The 15,830-nt window shown below is 53.8% G+C and overlaps 1 protein-coding gene across 1 annotated transcript; it reads left to right on the forward strand.

The window, feature by feature from the left end:
- Positions 1-1,249: 1,249 nt before the first annotated feature.
- Positions 1,250-2,182, forward strand: LOC128940005 (olfactory receptor 14A16-like). Its single transcript, XM_054281324.1, has one exon. The coding sequence runs from the start codon at positions 1,250-1,252 to the stop codon at positions 2,180-2,182; it is 933 nt and encodes a 310-aa protein (XP_054137299.1).
- The last annotated feature ends 13,648 nt before the right edge of the window (positions 2,183-15,830 follow it).

The following is a 15,830-nucleotide window of genomic DNA, read 5'->3' on the forward strand; positions in this document are numbered from 1 at the left end:
ACAGGAGATCCCTAATGTGCTTGCAGCCACTCTACCCATGGACAGCACCAGTATCCTCTTTGCTGGACCCATCAGGCTCAGTCTGAGCTGTCCTTTCTCCAAGCTGCAAACAGAACCTGCCCCCAGCCAGTGCTCTGCAAACAGGCAGGGTTCTATCGGACCAAGGAGAGTGCACAGAGATTTGGGGTCTGTGAGTGCTGGCAGGGAGAGATCAGACACAGGGAAACACCTGCAGGGGGAAAATCTACAGGAAGCAGAGAGAAGATCAGGCAATGAGAGAAAACAAAACCCAGCAATGCTGTGGCCAGGAGAGTTTAGAGATGCCCACAGGATTCCCTCCAGTGCAGCCCCCTCCCTCCTGAACAAGCCCCCTCCCTCCTGTCCCCCCAGCCAAGCCTCTGCCCTCAGGGCCGGGGCTCCAAGGCGTGCAGCCCCTCCTGTGCAGGCAGAACTGCAGCAGAGCCGTGGGGCAGCTCTGCAGCCCCGGGCCCAGTTCCCTCTGCAGAGCACAGGGCTGAGAGCAACTGCCCGGCACTGGGGGCGCTGGCAGGGGGCACAGCTGCCTCAGGGTGATGCTGTCCCCAGTGCCCAGCTCTGGACAATGCTGTCAGTGCAGGCAGGGATGGACCTGCATCTCCCTTCATCCAATGCCATCATAAGGACACTTGCAAGTCCCTCTGAGATTTCAGTCCAAGCTGGGCGCTTCAATCCAGGGTGCAAACCGGTTCTAGAGCATCTCTGAGTTGTAAGACTGATGGGGAAAGGCAGAGGTGTTCTGACACTGAAAACGCTGCTGGGTTGGTGAAATGAGCAACATGAGCCCTTGGCTACAAGTGTGGAGCTGGAGTGGTGGATCCATCTGCTCTCAGCAGTGTCTGGGGTTTTCTTACAGCAACATGGGAGTGTGCAAATCCTCCATTTGAGAAAAGGGAAAGCCAGAGAAACTCCAAACAGAATGAAGTGAGAGACCATCTCTCCTCAGTCTCCACTCTTAATCTTGCCTCAGGGAACTCACTCTGCTATTCCAGAGGGCTGGAGAAAAGCTGAGAGTTTCTCATACTTAAGAATAGCAGGAGAGACACGGGGGGAGCTTAAAAAGAAAACCACAGAACACATGAACACCAAAAGCTGTGTGTGTGTTCCAGAGAAGGGTGTATGAGAAATGGCTTTGATTTTGGTTACAGGTATCTCCTCTCACACTTCACTGTCCTTTTCTCCATGAACAGGACCCCATGTGCAGCTCCAGCAAATGTCCAACAGCAGCTCCATCAGGCATTTCTTCCTGCTGGCACTGGCAGACACGCGGCAGCTGCAGCTCCTGCACTTCTGCCTCTTGCTGGGCATCTCCCTGGCTGCCCTCCTGGGCAACGGCCTCATCATCAGCGCCGTAGCCTGCGGCCACCACCTGCACACGCCCATGTTCTTCTTCCTGCTCAACCTGGCCCTCAGCGACCAGGGCTCCATCTGCACCACTGTCCCCAAAGCCATGCACAATTCCCTCTGGGACACCACGAACATCTCCTACACAGCATGTGTTACTCAGCTCTTTTTCTTCATGTTCTTCATCTCAGCAGAGATTTCACTCCTGACCATCATGTGCTACGACCGCTACGTGTCCATCTGCAAACCCCTGCACTACGGGACCCTCCTGGGCAGCAGAGCTTGTGCCCACATGGCAGCAGCTGCCTGGGCCAGTGCCTTTCTCACTGCTCTGCTGCACATGGCCAATACATTTTCCCTGCCCCTGTGCCATGGCAATGCCCTGGGCCAATTCTTCTGTGAAATCCCACAGATCCTCAAGCTCTCTTGCTCAAAATCCCTCCTTAGGGAACTTGGGCTCATTACCGTCAGTGCCTGTTTAGCACTTGGTTGTTTTGTGTTCATTGTTTTCTCCTATGTGCAGATCTTCAGGGCCATGCTGAGGATCCCCTCTGAGCAGGGATGGCACAAAGCCTTTTCCACCTGCCTCCCTCACCTGGCTGTGGTTACCCTGCTCCTCACTACTGGCACATTTGCCTACTTGAAGCCCTCCTCCATGTCCTCCCCATCCCTGGATCTGGCCCTGTCAGTTCTGTACTCGGTGGTGCTTCCAGCCCTGAACCCCCTCATCTACAGCCTGAGGAATGAGGAGCTCAAGGCTGCAGTGTGGAGACTGATCACTGAATGCTTTCACAAACATTAAACTGCTGGCCAGTGTTTGCAAATTACTTTCAATAAAAGTCATCTTTGATAGTTTTTGTTAGTTTTATTTTGAAGGTTTTTTTCCTTTCTTATAATTTTTAAATCTTGTCCACAGAAAAATGTCATTGCTTGTGACATTCTCTCATTTTGTTTCTCTCCACATTCCCTGTGACCACAGACTGTGTCAGTGAGGGGCTGTGCTTTTGGTGACTTTAAAGGAGCTAAAGGATCTCCCAGCAAAGCTTTCTGCAGAGATGCCCTATTGTTGCCTTCTCTGGAGCTGCAGCAGCAATGTCTGTGTGCAGAGCTGGAGGCAGATCAGTTCTAGCCCAGCAGCTGTGCCCAGAAGCAGCAGCACTTGGTGTTGCCCCGCTGCCCTGGTGGCCCTGGTGTTGCTGCAGGGCCTGATTGCTCTCAGGGCCAGCCACAGTCCTGGGTGTCAGTGCCGGGGCTGCAGCAGGGACAGGCAATGGGCACTGCTGGGGCAGCGCTGATGCCTCAGGCCAGGGCCTGGGGGCTTATGGCTCCTTGCCCAGGCTATCTCAAGAACATGCCCAGGCCAATGCTCAGCACACAAAAGCCCCGTGAGCAGCCCCAGGCTGGCCGTGAGCAGGCTGGGGGCAAACAGGATGGCTGGGGCTCTGCAAGGGCTCTGGGGCAAACGGGAAGGAGCAGCAAAGAAGGGGGTGCTCCATCCCCAGTGCGCTGGACAGCCCAGGACAGCGTCCCACAGCGTCCTCATGGAGCTGCCAACAACATCCCCCCTCTGCAGCCCTGGCCTCACCCCCAGACCACACAGGTGCCCCATCCTTGCAGGCACAGACACGGCAGCACTGGCTCAGCAGCCCCTGTTTGCATTGCACACAGCAGGCGGGAGCACTCCCATGCTGTTGGTGTGGGGACATGAACCTGAGGGGGCACAAATGCCATCAGCCCCTGGGGCCAGCAAGGGCTGGGGGACACCAGGGAAACCACCCAGGTTTTTCCTGGCCTCTGCAGTCAGCCAGAAAGTTTGTTCCCATTAGCTGGGAGTTTCCTGTGCCACTGCAGATGCTGTTGCTCAGAGCCAAGGCTGCCTTGTAGCCACCCCCAAATTGCCCTGAGCCTTTCCACTGCTTCACCTTTGCTTTCTTTACTCTTCCCTTATACAAATTTCTTCCTCTTACCCATCCTTCTTCCCTCCCTTGCAAACATCCCATCCCTGTTTGTCCTTTCCACTCTGGCCCCACTCCCCATTGCAGTTTCTGACTTGGTTCCATGGGATTGTCCCTTGGGGAGCAGGATAATCCTACAAGTGCTGCAGGAATTGTCTTCAGGGTCTTTGCAGTGTCTGCTGCTGCTCCCTTGCCAAAGGCACCCCAGGCCAGGGGGCACATCTGGGCTGCTGTGTCTGGCTCTGGGGCTCCCTGTTCTGGGCAATGAGGAGGAGCTGCAGGGGCTCTGCAGGACTGACAGGATGGGCTTTGGGGCTGGCAGGAGAAGCTGAGGGACCTGGGCTGCTGGAGCTTCTGAAGAGGAGGCCCAGGGCTCATCCTGGAACTGCTCCAAGGGTGGTTCCAGAGAGTCACAGAATCAGCAAGGCTGGAACAGGCCATGGAGATCATCAAGTCCGACCTGTGCCCTGACACCACCTTGTCTCCCTGAGCCTCCTCTTCTTCAGGATAAACAACCCCAGCTCCCTCAGCCATTCCTCACAGCTCTTGTGTTCCAGACCCCTCCCCAACCTTCTTGCCCTTCTCTGGACACACTCCAGCCCCTCCATGTCCTTCCTAAATTGGTGGGCCCAGAACTGGACACAGCACTCGACATGCTGCCCAACCAGAGCTGAGCACAGGGGAAGAATCCCTGCCCTGCTCCTGCTGGCCACACCATTCCTAATCCAGGCCAGGAGCCATTGGCCTTCTTGGCCACCTGGGCACACTGCTGCCTCATGTCCAGCCTGCTGTCCATCAGTCCCTGCAGGTCCCTTTCTGCCTGGCTGCTATCCAGCCACTCTGTCCCCAGCCTGTAGTGCTGCAGGGGTTGTTGTGGCCAGAGTGCAGGACCTGGGACTTGGACTTGTTAAACCTCACCTTGTTGGATTTGGGCCCTGGATCCAGTCTGTCTCGGTCCCTGTGCAGAGCCCTCCTACCCACTAGCAGATCAACACTCTCAGACAACTTGGTGTCACCACGCTTCCATAAGGCCCCAGAGTGTCACAATGGTCTCCATGACTCCATGAGGCCTCCCAGTTTCACATTGTCTCTTTGGTTCCATGGGACTCCTTGGTGTCACAAAGTCCCTTGGATCCTTGGGCCCTGCAGGGTCACAATGGATCCTTGGTTCCATGAGGTCTGGCAGTGCAGCAATGCTCTCCTTGGTTCCACCATGTCACAATGGCCTCTTGGTCCCAAGGGCCACCACAGTGTCAAACATGTTTCCTTCATTCCAGGAGTCCCTGAGGAGCAGCACTGGCACCTTGGTTCCATGAGGCCCCGCAGTGTCACGATGGCCCCATCATGACACCAGGACCTGCTCTTTCACAATGCTGTGCATGGTTCCACAAGGCCCTCCAGGGTCACAGTGGCCTCTGTGGTTACACCAGGACCCAGACTCTCACCATGGACTCCTTGCTTCCATCCAGCCCCACAGTGTCACAATGGCCCCTTGCTTCCCCAGGGCCCTGCAGTGTTACAATCATCAGAGAATCAACCAGGTTGGCAAAGGCCTTGGAGAGCATCAAGTCCAACCTGGGACCCAACACCACCTTGTTACCCAGACCATGGCACTGAGTGCCACATACAGTCTTTCCTTAAACACTTCCAGGGATGGTGACTCACCCACCTCCCTGGGCAGCCCATTCCAATGCCCCATCATCCTTTGTGTCAAGAATATTTCCTAATGTCCAGCCTAAACATCCCGTAGTGCAGCATAAGGCTGTGTCCTCTTGTCCTGTCACTGTTCCCTGGGAAAAGAGCCTGATCCCCACCTGGCTGCACCCTCCTGTCAGGGAGTTGTAGAGAGTGATGAGATCTCCCCTGAGTCTCCTCTTCTTCAGGATAAACAACCCCAGCTCCCTCAGCCGCTCTTCCGGGACTCATGCTCCAGACCCCTCATCAGCCTTGTTGCCCTTCTCTGGACACGCTCCAGCCCCTCCATGTCCTTCCTAAACTGGGGGGCCCAGAACTGGACACAGCACTTGAGGTGCTGCCCAACCAGTGCTGAGCACAGGGAAAGAATCCCTGCCCTGCTCCTGCTGGCCACACCATTCCTGATCCATAGGAGTGCCAGGAGTTGGGTGAGGGAAAGGGTGGGGAGAGGATGGGGAAAAAGTGTTCTTGATTGTCAGCCATGGAGGATTTTGATTTTCATATCTGTTCAGACTGCATCAGAAGATGCTGAAGATAAATAGAGAGTGGACATTGATGATATCAGTCTATAAACAGGAGAAGACAACAAGATAAAACTGTTCCCTCTGCATTTTTTTTCCATTACAATATATTCACTTTGAATACATTTCCTGAATCTGTCTGAATAATCACAGAAGAATTGAAAACCTAAATTATTCTCAGGGGCTTGTCTTTTTCAAGTATTTTGAACAAATGTTTATGAGCTTTTCTCACTGAATTCCTGAACTGAAGACCTCAAGAAAGATGTGGCCTCTGGAGTAGGAAAATTCATCAGCAACATCCAAGTGGCTGAGGATCCATCCCCATCAGAGGAGCAATGAACAGAAATGGGCACAGCTTTGTGGCTGCCCCAGCTTTGGCATGGGCCCTGGGTCTGGAGCAGGAGCAGCTCCTGAGGGCCCCAAGGCCGCCGCTCTTGTGCTGCCCTGGGCAGATGGGATGGCAGCAGGGGCTGCAGAGCTCTCAGCATCTCCTGCAGAGGAGAGAAGGGCACCCAGGGGGCCTCCTTTCCTTGGCCAAGCACCTTACCCCATGGTGGGGCTGAGTCCTGTGGCAGCTGCAGCTGCTGCTGTGCCCTTGCCAGGGGCTGAAGCCATGGGGCAGTGCCCAGAGCAGCCTGGCCTGAGCAGAGCTGTGGGGCCAGAGCTGGCTGGGCTGGGCTGGGGTGAGGCCCTTGGTGCTGCCCAGAGCTCAGGGCAGCTGGCAGAGCTTGCAGGGAGCTGGGCTGGGCTCAGAGAGCCTGGCCCAGAAACCATCAGTGTCCATCTCAGCCCGGCTGAGCGTGCAGGGGCCAAGAAGAGCAGCCCAGAGTCCACAAGTTCTCTGTGTGGGAGCTGAGCTTGTGAGCCCCTGAGCCCTGCCAAGTGCTGGGGCTGCACCTCTAGCTCCAGAGATGTGATAGATGGGAGCAGGGACAAATAATTCCTGTTGGATTGTTTCTTGTGTTTGCTTATACAGGTTCCCTGGAATCATAAGTAGTTGAGCTGTTTTCTTTCAGATAACTTGGGTAAAATGATAAGAATAATATTTTAACCTGAAAATAATACTTCACACATAATACACAATAAGAAAGAAAAGGCACATTATCAGAAAAACATCTGAGTTTTTAAGAGCGTGAGACTCATTGATGTCCTAGCAGTCAAACCTGTTCAAATACTTTCCTCAGGGTTTCCTTGAGATGAGAGGTAACCACCAGAGGCCAAGGCCAGCCAGAGCTCTCTGTCCTGGCAGCTTTTGTCTGGGAGAACCCTTGCATACAGGGAATTTTCGAGGGGAGTATCAATTTTGGCTGTGAGCACCTGGAAGGACAAATGGTTCTTTTCCATAGGAAGGAAAGCACTGGGCTCCAGTTCTCCAGGGGCTGATGAGAGGCAGCCCTCAACATTCCAAGATCAGCTGGAACTCTCAAGTGGGCCCTGGGTGGCCAAGCCAGCAAGATCTGTTCCATGTTCCCTTGGTTTCATGGTGCTCTGCTGTATCACAATGTTCTCCTTGTTTCTGCACTGTAACAATGGCCCCGTGCTTCCAAGAGGCCCTGCAGGGTCACAGAGGCCCTTTGGTTCTGTGTGACCCCACAGTGTCACAACACTCTCCATGATTCCATGGGGCCTTGCAATGTCACAATGCTCCCCATGGATCCACGGTGCCCTGCAGGATCACAGCGGCCCTTTGGCTCCACAGGGTCCTGAAATGCAGCAATGGCCTCTTGGTTCCACAAATCCCTGCTGCTTCACACTGGGCCCTTGGGACCATGCAGCCCAATAGAGCCACAGTGATGTCCTTGGTTCCATGAGGCCACACAGTGTCACAATGGTCCCTTGGATTCATGAGACCCTGAAGTGTCATCATGGTTCCACAGGAAGGAAAGCAGGAAGGAAAGCAGGAAGGAAAGCATGGAGCCCCAGTCTTCCAAGAGCTGATAAACAGCAGCCACTAGAGGCCAAGGCCAGCCAAATCTGTCTGTCCTGGCAGCTTTCATCTGGGAGCAACAGAATAAATATCTTGTATCTCAGATATAAATATTCTGTATCCCAGATATATGGGATTTTGGGGGCAGAATCCCAATTTCAGCCCATGAGCACCTGGATGAGAAGGCCAGTTCTTTCCCTCAAGAAGGAAAGGACAGAGCCCCAGTGTTTCCAGGGCAGACTGGAGGTGACCCGCAGAGGCCTGATTGAGCCAGGCCTGTCTGTCCTTGCAGCTTTTGTCCCGGAGTAACCCTTGCATGTAGGGAATTTGGGAGAAGTACCAATAGGTACCAATTTTGTCCAGAGCTGTGAGCAGAGGCTGAGGGAACTGGGCTGGTCCAGCCTGGAGCAGGGAAGGCTGAGGGGCTCCTCATCCCAGCCTGGCAGTGCCAGCGAGGATGGGATGGAGAACACAGAGCCAGGCTCTTCATTGGGGGCTGGGGGGAGACAAAAGCCAGTGGGTGGAAGGGGAAAGAGGGGAGATCAGCCAGGACAGGAGGAGATGAAAGGAGTCAGGCTGGTTTCAGCATTTCCTCAACACCAAAAGCAGCCTCACCTCCCTTCTCCATCCACCACTGACAGCTTTGCAAATCAGGAATTGTTCAAGCTGTTCTGTCCTCACTCCAGGACGAGAATCCTGATACAAGAACATAATTGTGTTTATATCTATCACAGAACCACGTTTGTGTGAAATAAATTTTAGTATGGAAATCATTTGTGGAGGGTGGACTCATCAGACACTGCTGGGACGTTGCACTTGGCTCAGGGAAGAGTTTATAATTGTGTGATTGTTATTTTAATTGTGTGATTGTTATTAAATTATATCCTATTCAACTGTGGTCTGTTGGCTAGGTCCAGTGTGGGCTGGAGGCAGCTCAGATTTGCACAAGGCTGCTCTGAGTGGCAGGGCTTGGATGGGAGAAATGGTGGGGTGGGGGTAGGGACAGAGTTGGATTGATTGTCCGAAATGAAGGGTCTTGATTTTCATATCCATTCAAAGGGCATGAGGAGGAACTTGGATTCAGTGTCAATTGGAGATTGCACAAAGCAATGATTTACTAGTGAAAAAAAAACTACAAGACCTAAAAAAATATTTTCTTGCTGTCTTTTTAATCTCAGGGTATTCACATTGAATAGGCTTCTGAAATCTGACTAATCAACCACAAAAGATTTGAACATTTAAATCAAATTATTCCCAGGAGCTTGGCTTGTTAAGGTGTTCTCAATGTCAATGAGCCCTGGGACACTGAATTCCTGCATCGAAGAGCTGAAGGCTGAACAAGCCTCTGGAGCAGGAAAATTCAGCAGCAGCCTCCACGTTGCTGAGGATGTCAGCAGCCCCCACTGAGGCCATACCTGCCCAGAGACTGTGGGGGAATGGGCAGACAAGGAGAGCGTCCCTGGGGTTGGGGCAGCACAACTCAGAGGCACCAGTGGCTCCAGCTGGGAAATGGAGTTTGCAATGTGGCTGGGAAAGCCCTGCCTGGGCTGTGCCAAGCAGGACACACAAGCCCTGACTGCCATTCCCCAAAAAACTCCCTCAAGGAGACATTTAAAATGAATTAAAACTATTGTGTACTCCGAGTTGGACTTCCTGGAGAAATACCAACAAGAGATTCTTAAGAGCTCAAAACAACTAAACAGTCTTTATTGCAAACTTTAGAAATGCAGAAAAACTTTGGCAAAAGGTTTAATACAACATTCAATCAACAGAAAACCCTTCTCAAAGCATTGCCTTGGCCCATTCAACTTCATAAACTACAAGCCTGTTCAATGTAATGTTAATCAAAATTTGCAAGAAGAGGGAATTAGAAAGAGAGAAAGACATAAAAGGTACAGAGGAGCACACAGAGAGCTACCAACTCCTGGATTCCAGCACTGTTGAGATAGAAATTCCAAGAGGAGGTAGGGTCAAGATGTGTGCTTGCCTTGTGGTCAGCCTTCAATACCCCTTGGTCTTCCTGGGCCCTTCCCCCAGGTGGGACTTGGGCTCATCTGGTCCCTCAGGAGCTGGGCTGGGGCTGCAGAGGTGGCTGTGGAGCATTGCCTGTGCTGTGCCAGGGACTGGCAGACACTGCTGGGCTGGCATAGAGGCTCTGGGGGCATTGGGGTTCCAGGGCAGGGCAAGGCTGGACCTGCCCCTTCCTCCCCCACACATGAAATGTTTTGAGCCAACAATCTCCTGCAGTTTGTCACAATACGCAGTGTTGGAGATGGAACCCAAATTTGGCCATGGGCATCTGGCTGAGAAGGACAGTTCCTTTCCATAGGAAGGAAAGCACGGAGCCTTCCCCAGGGTTTTGGAGCCAGATGAAAGGTGACCCTTGTGAAACCACTGCCAGACAGACTTGTCCTGGAAATATTGCTGTGGGAACAATGCCTGGATATAAGGAAATTTGGTGGTGAAAGCCCAGTTCTGGCCATGGGTGCCTGGAGGAGAAGGACAGTTCTTTCCCATAGGAAGGAAAGCACAGAGCCCCAGTATTTCAGCAGCAGCTGAGAAGAGACCCTCAACATGCCAAGGTCATCTGGACCAGTCAGCTGACCCACAGGAGGCCAAACCAGCCAGACCTGTTCTGTGTTCCCTTGGTTTTGTGGGGCCCTGAGGTGTCACAAGGATGTCTTGGTTCCATGGGGTCCCACAGTGTCACATTGTCCCCCAGGTTCCTGAAGGTCCCGCAGTGTCTCAATGGTCCCAAGGATTCCACGAGGCCTTGCAGTGTCACAATGGTCTCTGTGGTTCCACAGGCCCCACAATGTCATATGATTCCTCTGTTCTGTGAGCCCTGCACTGTCACAATGGACCTTTGGGCCCTGGGGGGTTGTGGTGTAACAATGGTTTCCTTTGGCTCCACAGTGTCACAATGGACCATTGATGACAGGAGGCCACTCTGTGTCACCCTGGAGCTTTGGTTTCATGCAGCCCTGCCGTGTCACAATGGTCCTGCTTGGTTTCTTAGTGTCACAATGGACCACTGAGGACAGAAGGCCTTGCAATGTCACCAAGGCCTCTTGGTTCCATGCTGCCCAACAGTGTCACAATGCTTTCCTTATTCCATGAGGCCTCTTAGTGTCACAATGGTCTCCATGATTCCATGAGTCCCCTCAGTGTCACAATGGCTCCCTGGTTCCATGAGGCTGTGAAGTGAGTTAATGGTCTTTCCATGGTTCCATGAGGCCTTGCAATGGCACAATGGACCTTTGGTTCCATGGGATCTCACAGTGTCAAAATGGCCCCTGGGTTCCATGACACCTCAAAGTGCCATAATGGTCTCCAGGATTCCATGAGACCCAGCAATGTCACAATGGCCTCTTGGTTTGATGGGGCCTCTCAGTGTCACAATGACCCCTACATTCCATGGAGTCACACAGTGTCAGTACAGTCCCCGTGGTTCCATGAGGCCCAGCAACGTCACAGTGCTCTCCATGATTCCATGAGGCCCCACAGTGTTACAATGGTCCCTTGGTCTCACAAGGCCCCACCGCGTCACAATGGTCCCTTGGTGTCACAGGGCCCCACAGTGTCACAATGGTTCCTTGGTCTCACAGGACCACAGTGTCACAATGGTCCCTTGGTTCCATGGGCCCTGTGCTGCTGCATTCCCCTCTCCCCTTCTCAGGCTGCCCTGCCAGCTGAGAAATGCTCCTTGGGCCTTGGCCTTGGCCAACAGCCCCTGGGCTCAGCTCCTCTGCAGCTCATCACAAACACTGTCTGCTCCAGCCACTGCTGCTGCCCAACCAGCTCCTGCTTTCTGTAGGAGCAGCCCTGGGAGCTGTTTTTGTTCCCTCAGTGGCACAACATCCCTGTTCTCACACTGCCAAAGAAAGCTGCTGGTGCCAAGTGTGGCCAGGATGAGCCATTGCTGGGACTGAAGCCTCTCTCTTGGGGCCCTACAAACAGCGCTCCAAAAGGAGCCCTTGGAGCTCTCCTGGGCCAGCAATCCCTTCTGAGTGGGGCCTCTCCCAGCCGGGAACTCTCCCATTTGCTGCACTTGGGGATCCTGAACAATGACGGAGCCTGGGCCGATCCCCCGACTCCTCCAGGCTCAACCCTTCACCCGCTGGGGAGATGCCAAAGGATCCACAGTGAGCATTGCCTGCCCTCAGGGGAATTTCTCCCAGGTGCCTTGCACTGACTCTTGGTGTCTGTGTGCACACAGGAGTGCCTTTGCTGGGGAAATGTAGCAGAAATCCTGCTCTCTGAGGGGTTTGAGTGCCTTGGATAGCTGAGTCAGTCAGATATCCAGATATCAGTAAGTAAGGTGAAGTCATGAGGTCTAAGCAAAGTTAATTACTGCTAAGAGTTGTTATTTTGCTAAATTGTTACATTTTGTTTAAGTTATTGGTAAAGTTAAATATTGTTACGTGTTACTCCTCTGTTAAATTGCTAAGTCATAGGTTATAAGTTAGGTTAAATAGTGTTAAGTACTGTTGTTTTGCTAAACTTTGATGTTTAAGGTATTGGTCACATTTAAGGTGTAAGTTAAGTCCTGTTAAGTGTGAGGCCTGGTAAGCCTTTGGGCCGTATTCCTTTTAACCTTACCCTCACTGTCCTTGTGTCACACACACACACACACACACAGGGACAGTTCTCGTTCATTTCTGGTTTGATTGCCTGGATTTCGTTTGGTTTTATTGTTGCTTTGTTTCCTTGGTGTGCTTGAAGTGTCCAGTCAGGAGCAGAGTGACTCTTGCCAAGGAACTTTGTGCTGCTGTCCCTTAATATTAAATCTGGTTTTTGCTGATCCCTTTCCGGGGATTTTTTCATTGCTCTCAAGCCCTCGTTGGTAGCAGGGTGAAGGAGCACTGGCCCAGGCTCTGGCCCTGGCAGACATGGGGACGCTGCCGGGGGGTCCCTGTCCCCCTGTGCCATCCCCAGGGCCCCGGCCCCCGGTCCCCGTGTCAGGCTCTGGGGTCGATCTCGTGGAACATCCTCTGGGGGAGGCTGTGGGGCCGGGGGCGGGGGGACCCAGGGGGACAGGGGACCCTGCTGTGCACGAGCAGGGTTGGACTGCTCTGGGGGGAAGTGTGAGGGGAGCCGGGGCAGAGTGACCTCCCCTGTCACACAACCATCTGTGACCTCACACAGCCCCTGTGATGTCACACAGGCATCTGTGATGCCACACAGCCCCTGTGATGTCACAAATCCCCCTTGTGATGTCACAGAGCCAATGCTGGCATATGACTCTGTGATGTCATATAGCTGCCTCCTGGGATGTCTCAGAAGACACTGTGATGTCACAAATTCGCCCAGTGATGTCACTGCATGTTCTCTGATGTCACAGATTGTTCTGTGATGTTACTCAGACACCCAGTGATACCACAACCCACTCTCTGATGCCGCAGAGCCACCCTCCATGATGGCAGAGTCTGGTCTATGGCATCACATCCTAACCCATCATGTCACAGCCACCTCTGTGATGTCACAATCCCCTCAGTGATGTCACACAATCCTCTCTGTGATGTCAAACTGCCACTCTGTAATGTCACTGCACACATTTTGACCTCACAGACTGGTCTATGATGTCATCCAGCCATGCCATGATGCCACAGCCTGCTCTGTGATGTCACAAAATACCCTCTATGATGCTGTAGCTGCTCAATGACTTCAGACAATGAACTCTGTGATGTCATAGCCCATTCTGTGACCTCACACAGCCCACTCTGTGCTGTCACACAGCCGCTTCCTGACATCACAGCTGCTCTGTGCCTCTATGACACAGCCACAGAGGTGCTGCTGTGACACAGCCCCCTCTGGGACATCCCACAGCCCCTGCCAGTGCTGAGCCCCTGTGAGCTCTGTCTGTGCCCTGCTGGTGTCCCTGAGGTGCCCTGGCAGTGCCCCAGCCCTGCTGGGCTGTGCACAGGAGCTGCTCCTGGCCAGAGCTGTCTCTCTGCAGTGCTGCCCTTGCCAGGAGCTGCCTCTGGGCCAGGAGCCCGGCCCAGCTCAGCAGCACAGACACAGCACAGGGACTTTAATGACCCTCTGGGGCTTTGCTGCTATTTGCATCAGACCCAGTCCCTCAAAGTGTGCTCAAAGAACTTCTCAAGAACTCAAAATCAGAGTCCAAGTCCAAACTTTCTGTAACTTTTAATGGGTCTCACTGAGGGACACGACTGAGAAAGTGTCCCCAGGTTCCAGGTAGAGCAGAACACTGGTAGCAGTGATGACAGGCAGGGACAAGCAAGTGAAACGTGTCTCTGTGCTGAGCACACCTGGATGTGTTTGAGGATGTGTTTGAGCAAAGGGCCAAGGCCTGAGCCCCAGCCCCTGGCTAGGCAGAGCCTGTCCCTCCCTCCTTGCTCAGGGCTCTTCCCGGGATGGGCACTGGCATGTGGGGATGTGCAATGCCAAGGGCAGGAGCATGGGGCAGCCCCTGCCAGGCTGCTGAGCAGGGACAAGGAGGCAATGAGGCCCCAGCCCTGCAAGGGTCACTTGTCCCCTCGTGGCCTCAGGCCCAGGGCCAGCAGCCATGGCCAAAGTTGGCTCTGTCAGGGCTGTCTTGCAGCTGCTGCCCATCCCTGTGCCATGTGCAGCCCAGGCTGTCCCACGGTGTCCCTGCCCTGCGCCTCTGTCCCTGCAGGCTGTCGGCATCCCCCGGCTGCCCCACCTGGCTGGGCCCTTCCTTTGCTGACAGCTCTGCCTCCTGCCTGCCTCTGCCTGCCCACACAGAGCCTGGGCCTGCTCCAGGCTCCTGCTGGGGACGTGCTGCACCACAGCCCTGCTCTGCCAGGGAAATTCCTTTCTGCTGCTGCCCAGGCTGGGCCTGCCCAGCTGCCCTTGGTGCCATTATTTCCTTCTCATGCTTATATCCTCTAGGAAGAAAAGCTCCAGCCTCTCTGAAGCCCCTGCCATGCTACTCCTGTTCTGTCCTCAGTCTCCACACCGCTGAGCCCCGAACCTGCAGCCTCTACCTGCTGGTTATGTGATGAGGCCTCCAAACCCCATCTTTGGGGATTTTTGGGTCCTCTCCAAGGTCTGTGAGAATGGGAAAACAGTGGTCAAATGTATTTTCTCCCAAATTTGCAGTGGAAGAACAAGGGTCCATATGTCTAAAGTGAATGAGGCTGGATTTGCATTTTTTAGAAGGAGGAAATAATTTACAATTAGGAGAGTGGAACAAAACTGCAACTGTTTTTTTTTTCCAGAGAAGGGGATGTGCCATGCCAGGAATTGTCCAGGAGCAGGAGCTTTGTGCAACCTGACATAGGGAAAGCTCTTTCCCTCCCCAAGGATGGAATTCCTGTTGTGTGGGTTCTCTGATGTGTTCACAAGGCTTCTGGCCAGAATGTCAGCTGAAGGCAGCCAGGCTGCTGCAGCAATTCAGAGGCATCTCCCTAATAATTTTAATAAACAGATGATAACCACCCACTGAAATTTTAACAGAATTTGTTCACCTTTAAACAGCTTAGGCAATCACTATAGGAAAAAAATGTATAAACTAGTACATTTAGAAAATCTTGCATTTCTTCAGTGCAAAAAAAGGCACAATCAGTAGATCATATATTGTTCATCCACTCAGCTGGGCGTACCACTGAACTGCTGCACCAGAAGATGGGCACTATCCCATCCTGTATTTCCCTTTGGCATTCTCTCTCAGAGTGCAGATGAGACAAAACCAAAAAGTTCAACTTGAGTCAATCTTTACCTTCAAATGAAAATCGGGAACCCTTTGCAGAGGCCAATGCTCTGCACGTTGATGAACTTTTTGCAGAGGCCAATGCTCTGCAGGTGTAGGAATTCTCTGCGCAGACCAATGCTCCGCGATCAATTCCCTTGGCGAATCGCGCAGTGCAGCCGCCTGCAGGAGCCCAGGCTGCGCACACCCAGCCAGGGCCACGTTCTCAGGCAGCTGAGGCCGCGCCGCTGGCACAGACGCCGCCGCCGCGTTCGCGGTTCCCAGGCACCCGCGGCCCCCGGCAGCCGCCGCCCTTTCCTGGATCCTGCCCCTCCCGGCCCGGGACGCCCCCCCAAGATGCTGCCGGGGCTGGGGGGCTTCGTCTGCCCGGGCTGGGGCTCGGCCTCCCCTGCGGGACAAGGTGAGGGGGGTCCCCGGGGGTTGTGTCCCCCCGGGAGCGTGTGTGAGTCCCTCATTTCCCCACCAAGCCGGGGTCACCCCCTTTTCTCTGCCCAGAGCTCCTGAGCCAGCTCCTGCTGCCCCCTGGGAGGGGCTTTGGGAAGCCCCCCGGGGACCCCCTTGAATGCCCATTCCTGGGCACTGGGACCCCCCGCATCTCCTTCCCCAGCTGCAGGACCCCCTGCACCCCTTTATCCTGCCCCGACACCCCCTGC

This window comes from Melozone crissalis, unplaced genomic scaffold, assembly GCF_028551555.1.
Source record: "Melozone crissalis strain CALT ecotype California unplaced genomic scaffold, PUWL_Pcris_2 ptg000032l_1, whole genome shotgun sequence".
Classification (NCBI taxonomy): domain Eukaryota; kingdom Metazoa; phylum Chordata; class Aves; order Passeriformes; family Passerellidae; genus Melozone; species Melozone crissalis.